This window comes from Poromitra crassiceps, assembly GCF_964638095.1.
Source record: "Poromitra crassiceps genome assembly, chromosome: 10".
Classification (NCBI taxonomy): domain Eukaryota; kingdom Metazoa; phylum Chordata; class Actinopteri; order Beryciformes; family Melamphaidae; genus Poromitra; species Poromitra crassiceps.
The window spans coordinates 16,434,036-16,446,866 of record NC_139631.1 but is presented as its reverse complement, the minus strand read 5'-3'; the positions used below and the strand labels follow the sequence as shown (position 1 = coordinate 16,446,866).

The 12,831-nt window shown below is 43.5% G+C and overlaps 1 protein-coding gene across 1 annotated transcript in view; it reads right to left on the bottom strand.

The window, feature by feature from the left end:
- The window catches only part of loxhd1b (lipoxygenase homology PLAT domains 1b), a gene marked incomplete at both ends in the record, with an annotated part of 27,531 nt that extends 14,906 nt beyond the window's left edge, over positions 1-12,625 (bottom strand). Inside the window, 16 exons of the mRNA XM_083644946.1 lie at positions 155-315; positions 535-689; positions 812-947; positions 1,417-1,503; positions 1,772-1,932; positions 2,540-2,675; positions 3,302-3,442; positions 4,912-5,021; positions 5,940-6,063; positions 7,407-7,555; positions 7,704-7,802; positions 8,318-8,502; positions 8,903-8,983; positions 9,435-9,446; positions 9,653-9,767; positions 11,953-12,625. Coding sequence (XP_083501072.1) covers positions 155-315; positions 535-689; positions 812-947; positions 1,417-1,503; positions 1,772-1,932; positions 2,540-2,675; positions 3,302-3,442; positions 4,912-5,021; positions 5,940-6,063; positions 7,407-7,555; positions 7,704-7,802; positions 8,318-8,502; positions 8,903-8,983; positions 9,435-9,446; positions 9,653-9,767; positions 11,953-12,625 — 2,525 coding nt within the window. The remainder of the gene's footprint in view (positions 1-154; positions 316-534; positions 690-811; positions 948-1,416; positions 1,504-1,771; positions 1,933-2,539; positions 2,676-3,301; positions 3,443-4,911; positions 5,022-5,939; positions 6,064-7,406; positions 7,556-7,703; positions 7,803-8,317; positions 8,503-8,902; positions 8,984-9,434; positions 9,447-9,652; positions 9,768-11,952) is intronic.
- Positions 12,626-12,831: the final 206 nt, after the last annotated feature.

Below are 12,831 nucleotides of genomic sequence, written 5' to 3'. Positions count from 1 at the left end.
ATTCTGTTCAGCACATCCTGGTTGTCGGTGACTTCAACTTCGGTGACATTCATGTTGACATATTGGAGATACTGTACATAAGGTTTTCACCGTGACATGCTTCACTTTATGTAGGCCTATTCACTCTAAGTATAACCCCCCTATAATAACTCACCTGTTGCAGATGAACTCGATACCCTGGATCTCAGCCTGACCCTCCTCCCTAACATTCACTTTATCCAGGACCCAGCCGCAGCCTCCACCGCGGCCATCATGTCCTATCCTCACCCTGCGCACCTGTCCGATGCTCACTGCCTCGATGAGAAACTCATCCGCCTGAGAAAGACAGAGGATGGCAAAGCGATGCGTCGTTATGATGCCTTCTTTATGTACAGAGGAGTTGGTGGTGAAGCTGACCCCTGCCTTGCTGACATTAGTTGCCTTACCAGATATAATAATGTGATTATTTATGCTTCTGATAGTTGTGCTGCTGATACAGTATGACATGATGATATGCTACAATAGTTCTAACACTGGTCTTCTGGATGTACCCACATTTCCTTTCTCGAACTTGTTGACGTTGTTTTTGCAGTTGACCAGCCAGCGGTCCCCAGTGTCCCCCAGGTCTCCAATCAGATTGAGAAAGACGTTAGCATCTGTGCCACTACCAGGAATGGTCCCCGTGCATACAGTCACTCTGTACTTCATCACTGCAGAACAGAACATCTATTCAGTTTTTCCCCCATTTATCTCTATATACAACATGGCAATGCAGATCTTTACGTCTCTGCATGAAAGCGAGTACAGTTAGCCTGGAGGTGCATGTACATACCGACCAGTGGTTCTGGGATTGTATCTCCACTGGCAGGTAGCTCCCTCACAACCTCAAGATCATCTTCGTTAGTGTCCAGCCAGCGCTCACAGGGAAACTTAAACTTCTCCTTTGTTAATGTCTTCATTATGGTTGCCTGATCAAAGAGGGGGAAGCGATCAGGGTTTAAAAAGTTGGGTGATCTTTGACTTTCTTCTTTTGTGGTTTCAAAGGTAACTACAACTTCATGTTCATTCATCTGAGGTTAATTGTATGCACATGGTCTACTTTAACTAAGCCTTAGTTAATGTTTAACTCTAGTCAAACCCAAACCATTAACTAACCCTAAAGTATTAAATAATGCATAAATAGTCAAGAGTTAAGATACATTTTAATAGCCATATAGTGAGTAATCATATTACAAACAAGGAATGTGACTTAGTGCAAGTATGCAGCGCAGTGATCACATCAACAGCAGAAGATGGAGCAAACAGGAAACAATCTCAAATGATAAATTATAAAGTGCAAAGTAAAAGTCCTTTAAAGTGACATAATAATACATTACTGTAATTACTCAGGGAAGAGCTAACTGAAGACATTGCTATTTGACTGTAGTGCTTCCTCACCTTACTGAGATGCCATCCAGCAAAGGGATTTCTCTTCTCATGCCAGATGCGAAATTTGGTCAGTTTTCCCATATCAGGCAGCTCAATCTGTCGGACCACGTCAGAATCAAAATAAACACAGTAAATAACATACCAGGCAGCTCAATCTGTCAGACCCCGTCAGAATCAAAATAAACACAGTAAATAACATATCAGGCAGCTCAATCTGTCGGACCACGTCAGAATCAAAATAAACACAGTAAATAACATACCAGGCAGCTCAATCTGTCAGACCCCGTCAGAATCAAAATAAACACAGTCAATAACATACAGGTAGAATAACAACCATTTCTGTCGAGATTACAAGATTACTTACCATAAACTTGTCCGTCTGGCCCTGTTCAAAATTGTCTGTTTTGTTGTCCAGTCTGATCTCGTCTGACTTGCCCTTGTCTCCATAGACCTGGAAGGAGATGTCTGCGTCAGTGCCGGCGCCGGGCAGGTCCGAAGTCCAGATGTACAGGGACCAGGGGTGTTCTGAGGACAACCAGATCATGGATATGGGAATGCTGCCTCAGGTTATTACGTCCTGAATCAAATGATTCCTGTCTTTATCTTTTTGTTTTACTGTAATCGACGGGTAACAGTAGCCCATCCTCCCCTTCACCTCAGTCCCCACATGGCTAAATACATCTTGAGGTTACAGAGGCGGGTTTTGACCAGGTCACCAGTTTGAATCTTAGGACTAGCTTGGAAAATGTGGGAGGGGAAAATAATGAGTATTATGCACTCTTCCCTCAGCAACAAGTATTGAGTAGCCCATGAGCAAGGCACTTAACCCCCATTGCTCCAGTGGAGCTTCAGTGGCCATCAGTTGAAGACTGTGGTTATACTGGGCAGCTCCCAGCTGTAAATACAGTATGAACATGAAGATGGCATAGATGGCAAACATGCATATTCAACCTCCACTGGATAAATACATAAAAACTGGACTTACTGGTCAACACAGAGACATTTGGGACACATTATAAGTAATATAAACAAAAATATGCAAGGAAAGAAGTGACATACTAAAACTACAAATCAGATTGAAGGCAAGTAGACCTTTCATAATTAGAATCAAAGTCATTGACATTTAGCTTACTCTTCTGTCTCTTCTGCCTGAGTGAGACCATCTCGTAGAGCTCTCTCTCTATCAGACCATCTAACTCTTTCTCATCCAGCCATTTGCTGCATGGGAAGGTCTGCTCTATCCCAGTGAAGGGACAGTACACCACCACCTGCAGCAAGGACAAAACACATCCCCGAGCCACGTTAACTCAGGGCCGTAGCCAGGGGGGGGAAAAGTGTGGACGATTCCAAGGGCCCTTGACTGACAGGGGCCCCAAATGGCCAAAATGTTCCTTGCATCCGTGGGCCCGATGTGATATCCTTTCATGGGGCCCGAAATCCCTGGCTACGGCCCTGTGTTAACTTGAAGCAACTCGCAATTAATGACAGCATCATGGTGTGTGTGTGTGTGTGTGTGTGTGTGTGTGTGTGTGTGTGCGTGTGTGCGTATGTGTGTGCACGCGCGCGCGCGCGCGTGTGTGTGTGTGTGTGTGTGTGTGTGTGTGTGTGCGCACGTGTGTGTCTGTGTGTGTGTGCGTGTGTGCGTATGTGTGTGTGCGCGCGCGCGTGTGTGTATGTGTGTGTGTGTGTGTGCGCACGTGTGTGTCTGTGTGTGTGTGTGTGTGCGTGTGTGTGTGTGTGTGCGTGTGTGTGTGTGCGTGTGTGTGTGTGTGTGTGTGTGTGTGTGTGTGTGTGTGCGTGCGTGTGTGTGTGTGCGCGCACGCGTGTGTGTGTGTGTGCGCACGTGTGTGTCTGTGTGTGTGTGTGTGTGCGTGTGTGTGTGTCTGCATTGTACCTTCTCACAGTACCAGCCAGCGCTGACTCCTGCGTTGTCGTGACCAATGGTGACCCTGCTGAGGGGGCTGAGGAGGGCGGCGACCTCAACGTTGAAGATGTCTGTCAGCGCCCGCTCAAACTTCCCCCCTTCTAAAAACACCTAGAGATCAATAACATGAAGGAAGAGTCGATGAGAATGGGGGTCAATCAAATGTCCTGACTGTACCAATAAGAGTTTTAACGAAAAGAATGGCGGATCAATGATTTGTGTACTCAATAGACTGAATTCAGACACAGACCAAACCAGAGTTCAAGAAATTAATATTATTTAGGAAAGCTTCCATTGATGGTTTTTATGGGTTTAATTCAGATTCAGATTCATACTTCATTGTCCTCTATAGAGGAAATTTGTTTTCACAGTCTGTACATCAAACATTTATAACAAGTAACACAGAGAGGCAGGGTATAGGCAAAGAAGAAAGACATCACAACACATGCAGGTGTGTTACTACCTATTTGCCCAGGCTATTTAAGGCAGTTATTGATGAGGGCACAACCCCCCTGAGTGGTCACCTGCATCTGGGCCAGAGGGGAGGAGTGTGAAACATGGGTTGAGGGGGGTCATGGGGGCATGTGCTATGGTCAGTGGTGGCGGCGTCAATGAGGGCTGCATGATACTGTGGGAGTGGGGAGGCAAATTATTTGAGAGGTTGTTTTAGTCATTTCCAGGAGCCTATTTCTATTTGGCGAGGGTGAGCATGGTGAAGTAGCAGGTGGCGAAGTACAGGAGGATGGGTTGTAGGATACAACGCTACAGAAGGAGCAGGAGGTGGGGTTTGACTGAAACAGCCCTGAGTTTGCAGATGGCAAAGAGTCTTTGTTGGCAGTGTTTATGGAAGTCTGTGGTGTGAGGTCCAGAAAACCTTGCCTGTTGTGTTAGATGAAAGCCAAACTCTGACTGCTCTTATAATGCCTATGTACATCATCTGTCACATTTTTATAGCAATAAATGTCCATTTTGCTACCCTCTATGGCCAGAATACAGATTCAACCTTCATTCAACCATCATGAGGCTTTACAAAACAGGTCTGGCACACAAGAAGTCATGCAAATTCAGTTTGTTTGAAATAAACAGAAGAAGAACTGGGTAATTTGGATGAGCAGCGATAGCCACCCTGACTGAACCCACAAAGAAAAGAGCACCAACTACAGAAACTCAAACTTCATAAACAGAAGATCCAAGGAAAGAGACATCACTGTTTGTGTGGCGGGTGATCTGTGGGGAGTGCAATAAGGAACACCACACCAATGACCACTTGGCACCAAAATGAGAGAGAAAAAACATCTTGCGGATTACCGCTTTAACGAACAAACCTCATGTCATCCTGTTACAGTACTTATTATTGTTGTTGTGTCTCTTGCTGTTTTTGCACTCATATGCCCTGTTATATTTGTACTATGTTGTAAACGGAGTCCACAGCACAAGAATTTCACACGTGATACTTGTACCATGGAGTGACAATAAAAATCTTGAATCTTGAATCTTGAATCTTATCCAGTAAAAACTATTCAATCCCTTTTTAAAGAAGTGTGACATGTGTTTCCTCAGTCTCTCTCTCTACTCGTTACCTTGCCGCTGTTCTTCTGGCCTTTGGAGCCGTGCATCACGATGTGGATTTTGGAGTTGGTCCCAGCTCCACGGATGTTTCCTGTGTCAATCGCGACATTGTACACAATACCTGCCGGGTACAGTTACATGTCTGATCATCAGAGCCTGTGCAGGCCCACTCCGCTTCACAACACACATGCTCCCAAAAGGAGCTGAGCAGCAAAATCAGCCACATGAAAACATTGATGGTCTGACCTAAGAATATCATATGGCAAGCCGGGAAGAAAGCAAATTTTTCTCTTTAGTTATTGTAGGTACCGGTAGGTATATCTCTATAACCAGAGTTTGAATGGGGGAAAAGGCAGATAATTTGAGGATACAGTCAAAAAGCCAGTTTATTTCAATCCTTGCCATCACTTCTTGAATGAGTGTTTGTTGAGATAAACCAAGAAATACGTGTCTCTTCATTTTAAATAGGTGTAGACATTACTTTCCTTTTTGTGAGAAAATGCAGGATTACATGTGTGTGAAGCAATCCTATCCAATAATCCAAAATGTGTGTGTGTGTGTGTGTGTGTGTGTGTGTGTGTGTGTGTGTGTGTGTGTGTGTGTGTGTGTGTGTGTGTGTGTGTGTGTGTGTGTGTGTGTGTGTGAGTCAGTGAGTGAATGAATCGGTGAGTGAGTGAGTGAGTGAGTGAGTGAGCGAGCAGAAATTGTGTTTGACCACAGCTATGCCATTTGATGTGCAATCGTGGTGAATCTTTCAGGAAGTGTAAAGAGCACCCCTGTGGGTGACCTAAGGGAGCCAAACTTTTGAATTAGGTAATTAGGGACGATTAATGGGCAAAAATGGCTCCTTAGTGGCCAAAAAGAGTGAATATAGGTTCAGCACCATGGAGTGCTCCATTCATTAGCTACTGATGGAGCTGAGTGAAGGTGCACAGCTGAGTTGGAATCAGAGAGAGAGGAGCGAGGCCTGACTAAATGGCCAGTCACACAGGAACGGGTATTTCACTAGTACTATCAAATGAAGCAGTAGGTTGTTCACCTGTGGGCTGGCTCCCTCCCACCAGAACATCCCTCTGGATCTTCCCATCATCTTCATCAAAGGCAAACCAGCGTTCGACTGGAAATTCATAAACTATTTTGTTCCCCAGATCGTCCACAATCACCTGCATAAGGAAAAATGAAGACCAAGAAATCAAAAAGATCCGTTTTTTTTAACATTGCTTTTGTCCGTCGGGCATTAAAACTAAAGTAACTAGCCTGTTTTGAAAATGTAAGGAGTAGAAAGTACGGATATTTTTTATGAAAATGTAGGGAGAAGTATGTAGTGTATGTTTGTATAGTTTCTTCCTTCATTAAGCCGCACTAGAAATCAGCGCACAGATCAACAGAGTTGACATGTAATGTAAAGGGTACCTAATATTTCTACTTCAAATAATAACCTGGATTAAAAAAAATTTTTTTACAGAAAAATGTCTTCTGAAAAAATCAATTGATCAATCAAATACATTGACACAATTTAATTTGTGTGAACTCCACACAAAGCATGTCTCGTGGATGGATTCTGTATATGCAAAAGAGCATGTGATGAAAAACATTTTTGTCGTTGATGTCCAGCTACAGCCATTCATGATGATCTTTGGTGTCAGTCTGTGTTGCAGTCATCGGCAAACCTACATACTCATCTGTCTATTTGCTGGTAAGGCAATCCGTTAATGAGGCATGGTTTCCCTTTACAGGCTTGTCATCCTACCCTTGACAGGATAGGATGACAGCATGCATGTCCTGTCGTGCATGTGTGTGTGTGTGTGTGTGTGTGTGTGTGTGTGTGTGTGTGTGTGTGTGTGTGTGTGTGTGTGTGTGTGTGTGTGTGTGTGTGTGTGTGTGTGCGCATGGGTCTGTTTGAAAGCACTCATCCCTTGGTTCGACACACTGTATGTGTTGTGGAAGAGTCGGGACAGGAGTCTCAGATGAGGAGACAGAGAGGAAAGAAGAGTATCATATGTCTTAAGTACCTCTCTACAGGCAGGTATGGGCAGGAAGTACAGTGGCATGAAGAATTGTCATTCCCAGCCAGATCCCAGCTGGCTGCCATACCAAAGAACTGAACTTTGTTACACCATAATAGTTTTAGAGAAACGAAGGACATATATATGGTTTAGGTTGAAATGGTTTAAGTTATGTTAAGTTTAAGTCGTTATGGTGAGTTATGTTAAGGTTCTATGTTCTATCTGTCACAGATCAGCCGACATTTCTAGGTGGCTGCATCTGCATCATACAGTAAGACAAGCAGTTTGGTTCCAAGACAAAGAAGCAAAAAAAATGTTAAAATAACATTTCTTAAACTATTAGATGTCTTGGGACGTTGCTGGTGAAGTGGCAACAGCTTTAGAGGCATTGATGTAATAACTTCCTTTGGATTTCTGTTAGTCTCGCTTGCCAGACTCTCTCCCTGCACATTTCTGCAAACTCCAACTGAAACTTGTTACGTTTGTACATGAACTTTTACCTTGTCCAGAAACCATCCTGCTGAGGAGCCTCTGTTATTGTGGCCAATGGTGATCTTCCTGATTTTGCCCAAGTTTGGAGATTCGATGTTGAACTTGTCTTCAGTGCCCTTTTCAAAATTATCTTTTTCACTATTAAGACATCTCTCCCCTAAAATAAAGAAATAATTATATTAGTCAAATCCTGGTTTAAATGGATTGCATCAAATGTTTTATGTATTCACCCTGTGAGCAAGTTCACACCAGGATCACACCTATGATAACATGTAGCATGCCATAAAGCTGACTGTGTTGTTTACCTGTGTCGCCAAACTCCCCAAAGATATTGATGAAGACGTCTGCATCTGTCCCACTGCCTTTCATATCCGCGGTGTAGACAGTCACCACATACTTGTTATCTAGAGAATTGAGACCAAAAGGTTTTAATATAGTACAGTAGTATCTTATAACATTTTAAACATGGCATTAACAAGATGCAGTTGGCTCTGCTGCACAATGTCTAATCACAGTGGTTCTCAGCCTTTGTGGCTCACAACCCTTCAAAATAAAGTGGTGTCTACTTGTGACCCTGTGATGTGAGGGTAAACAATCAGAGAGATGAACTTTCATACCTGATTTTATTTTTATTTTGCCTTTTCAGATTAATTTACTTGATTAATTAGGAGAAAATCATCATAATTCTTCAAGAAAAAGGCGTTTGTCACAAAAACAGGGATTTGTCACAAAGTTGAAGAACAAGAAAATACTGTAATATTCATATTCATATTCCATAGCCTAACTGTTTTGTGACCCTGCAAAATGAGCTTGCAACCCCTTGATAGTCTGCTTATCTTATAAACTGTGTCCAATCTATATTACAATATTGAGACTAAACCACAATAAGGTGTCCATAAAGTTATACTACATATCATACATTTGGGAATGTCCATGGGGTCCATGCTTGCCAGCAGGTCTCTGACAATCTGGTTATCTCCCTCTGCTCTACTGAGCCAGTTGTTGCAAGCAAAGTAAAACCTCAGGTGTGGCCGGATCACGTCTGTCACCACCACCCTGTCCAGGAACCAGCTGGCGCTCATGCCGGTGTTGTCATGCTCAATCCTGCAGGAGGAAGAGGACAGTATCAAGATGAGTTAGTCCCAAGTGTCCCAGTCAAACTGACACCTGGGGAAGTAAGACAACCCAGGAATAGACATTTGAATTCAAACTGACGCAGGGCCAGCAGTGTTAGACATAGGCTGAGTTGAAAAGACATTCGTTTTTTCTTGATTTTGAAACCTACTTTTATATAATTGGCAACATTTTTAATCCTTCAAATTTGGTTGCCTGTTAATAATAACACATTTTTCTGTGGTGTGACACACTCAAAACACATTTATTTTTTGGTTTCCAGGGGCTTTAATAGGCTAATTGTAGTGTGTGAGTCTGTATACCACTTAAAATTACAATACATGTCAAAGTATAGTGGTGACAGGTGAAATGTCATGGAACTCACACATACCTTATTTTCTTTATAGGTCCAACATTGTGTGTTCTGATTCTAAATACGTCCGTTTTGGCCCTTTCAAATGCCGTTCGACTCCTGAAATAACAAAACGGTGAGAAATCAATATCCTCTGAGTGTGAGACAGGATGGACAGGTCGGTGTCAGGCTGTGGAAAAGTTTCACACACACTCAGGTACGTGACATTTGGGAGAGTCACGCTAGAAGAACCATCCCAAATGTCATTATTATTTATTGATCTAAGTGCAAAATAAATGCACTGAATCTCAGGAACAAGAAAGTAAAGTACTAAGTTTAAGAAGTTAAGATGCAATAACTCCAATGAATTGCAGATTGTTGCATTTTCAATGCCGGGGCCACTTTGAAACATAAAAGCTGGGCGAACATTTTGGAAATCATGCAGCATTCATGTCATGCATATATTTATATATATATTTTTTTTATTATTAAATAAATCAACTCCAAAATCACAGCACAAACTGAGCAACCCTCATCTCACCACCACCATCATCACTACACCAAGACATACTTCTTCTCTGTGCTGTTGAATTGGAGAGGGAAAAAAGACAATGTTTCAGTACAAAGGAGTAACTTATACTGTATGTCTAATTGAGGCCTACAATTACTTGTGCAGTGTGTTAATTTTAAAAGAACAGTTTTCATTTTTGGGTGAACTCTTTCTTTAAGTCTACATTATTTCAATAAACCTGCTTCCCATTTCCTATGCTCCCATTGAAGGGGACTCACTTGCTGGCCAGGAGCACCTTGGGAGTGATGCCATATTCTCCAAACAGAGTGACAAACACATTGGCATCGGTGCCCGCCCCTCTCTCGTCTCCGGTGACGGTCACCACCTCGTACACTGGAGGGTTGCGTGACATGACAAGAAGAGAGGCGTGTTAGAAAGGGAGTACAGTGTGATTACAGAACGAGAGAGCGAGAAGGTGAGAGAGAAAGAGAGAGAGAGGGAGGGGGGGGGGGGGGGGCGGGGCAGGGGTGGCAGAGTGGGAACGGTATTAAGTGTTCCAATGTTGAATAGGCTGCCCAAATGTACAAAGGTAGCACGTCACACACAGCTCTTCAGGACAAAGGTGACAAATCTCAATTTCACCATTTTACTCTGGCCATGTCAACAAACATGCTAACGTTTCGGCCCAATGGCCTTCATCATCAGAGCATGAAAGAACATGGAATACATGTCATCATAGAATAAGAGTGTCTGTGTTTGTGCGTGAGTGAGCATATTATGTTCGGACACAGCTTACGTGTGATCACACTGAATCTTTCAGGAAGTGTAAAGAGCACCCCTGCAGGTGACCTAACGGAGCTGGATTTTTGAATTGGGTATAATTAGGGCTGACTAAATGGGCAAAAATAGCTAATTAGTGGCCAAAATGACTCAACACAGGTTCAGCACCATGGAGAGTTCAAGAGTGGAGCAGCACACAGGTGAGTGGAGTTGGAATCAGCCCAGGAAGTGGATTATGAAAATCCTCTGGGGGAGAGAGAGGAGAGGCTGCATGCCAAATCTGTGAGTGAGGCCTGAGCAGATGAATGGCGGAACTTGTACTTGTATCTATTCTATCTTGTACTTCTATCCTTGTGAGAACCGATTTAAGTTTGACACCTGACAGTGAGGAGATTTTTGCGAAGTGAGGTCACGTGGGCCGGATTTTAACATCTTCCAGTGGTTAGTTTATGACTAGGGTTTGGGACTAGTCTAGGAGTAGGTTTGGGGCTGTTGCCTCGATCACATTTTGATGAAGGCGCTGAGCAAAAATGCACAAAATGTGGCAATATGTTTTTAGATTTCCTTGTTGGTATGCCACCCTAATAAAGGCATTTTTAAGTGCATACATTTTTCTTTCTTGAGGATTAAAGTTAGGAGTTAGGGAATGAATGTAGTCAATGGAAGGTCCTTATTAAGGAAAAGTACAAGGGTGTGTGTGTGTGTATACCGTATGTGTGTGTGTGTGTGTGTGTGTGTGTGTGTGTGTGTGTGTGTGTGTGTGTGCGTGCGCGCGTGTGCGTGCGTGCGTGTGCGTGCGTGCGTGCGTGCGTGTGTGTGTGTGTGTGTGTGTGTGTGCGCGTGCGCGTGCGCATGCGCGCGTGCGCGTGCATCCATGTAAGGAACAGTGTAGATCAGATGAATGGAATGTTTGACATTGGACTGTACAACGAGAGCCAAAAAGGAACTTTAGCCCTTATCAGGATGTGGACCCCCCCTTGTAAAGATTAGTGACAGACAGGTGTCACATAGCTGTAGGTTGGAGATAACATCCTAGTGAGGGGGTGGATACTACTTCACTTGGTGTTATGTTACAGTTATGCTAAACAATATGCCCATCATTCACTCCAGGAGCCGAGCCACTCTATAGCCACTAATTACAGTCAATCAGAATTCACTTCTTTTCTCGGTGTTGGATGTCATTCTGAAAACAATACCGCCTTCCAGTTGTATTTGAATTTCCGATGAGATGTCCTTTCTGTCAAGTATGTTTGAGTCTTGCTGCTTTACCTTTGACACATTTTAGATGTTCGTTAAAGGGGTAGTTCACATTTTTTAAAGTATAGCCCTATTTACCACCACTTACCAATGATGATGTTGATCGGTACAGTGCTTTCTCAGCACAATCCATCCTGTGCCTCATAGTGGCTCTGGAAAGTTTGGTAAAAACGAATGCAAGGTCACGCCCCTGTATGTACAAGCTGACTGAGGCTCACTGAAATGTACTTTGTGTGCACTGTGTGTGTGTGTGTGTGTGTGTGTGTGTGTGTGTCTGTGTGTGTGTGTGTGTGTGTGTGTGTGTGTGTGCACTGTGGATAATTTTTTAGTGAGCCTCAGTCAGCTTATACATACAGCAGCGTGACCCCATTGACCTTGCGTTCCTTTTTGCCAAACTTTCCAGACTATGAGGAACAGGATGGATTAGAAAGAACTCTACCAATCAACATCTTCATTTTAAGTACCAAATAGGGCTAGACTTTAATTTGTTTTTTTAACTATCCCTTTAAAGAGATAAAAAATAAAATAAAAAATCTATTACCTTTCTTCTTGTGGTACTCATCCTCGTAGTTCTCAACTTTTTCTGCATCGTAGGTCCGAAGCTCGTTCTCATAGATTTCCACGTAGTTTTCAATCTTCTTCTTCTTGCCTTTCCCCTTCTTGTCATCATCATCCTTATCCTTGCCCTTCTTCTTCTTCTTTTTCCCCTCGTCGTCCTCCGGCGGCTCCTCGTTATCCGAGTCCTTCTTGGACTTTTTGTCCTTTCCCATTTTGTCCCCCTGACTGTCTTTGACTGAGGACTTCTTCTTCTTTGTCCCTGTCTTTGTGGTCTCAATCACATCAGGGAGCTTTTCTGCGCTCTTTTGACCTCTGGAGACATTGTTGTTATCCTCATCATCTGTCCTCTGCGACTCGGTGCTCGACTCACCCCCACTCTTCTCTTTGGATTTCTTCTTATTCTTGACCTTGACTTTATTTGGCCCTTTTTTCTTGCTGCTCTTCACATCAGGCCCTGATGTGTCAGAATTGTATCCCTCTTCATCGCTGCCTTCGCATTTCTTCTTCTTTTTCTTCAACCTTGCAGCATCCTCTGGCTCACTTACCTTCTTGCCTTTCTTCTTGGGTTTTGGCTCCTGATCCTCAGAGTCCTCGTCATCCACATCTTTGGTTTCCGCTTCTGCTCTCTGTCTTGTTTTTTTCTTTTTTGTGGGCATCTTTAATTTATTTACTACCTTGTAACCGTAACCGATTGCCGCGTGTTCCGGTGTAACTTGATTAAATTGACCCGTGGCTCACCGGGGGTGACCCGCAGCTGGCAGGATAGGTCACTGGCAGAAGAAGAGCTGACCTAGACTGGTGCTTCACATGCAGCTGAGGGGAAGCCCCTCTGTGCTGCTCATCCCCCACCTACAGCAGCAGC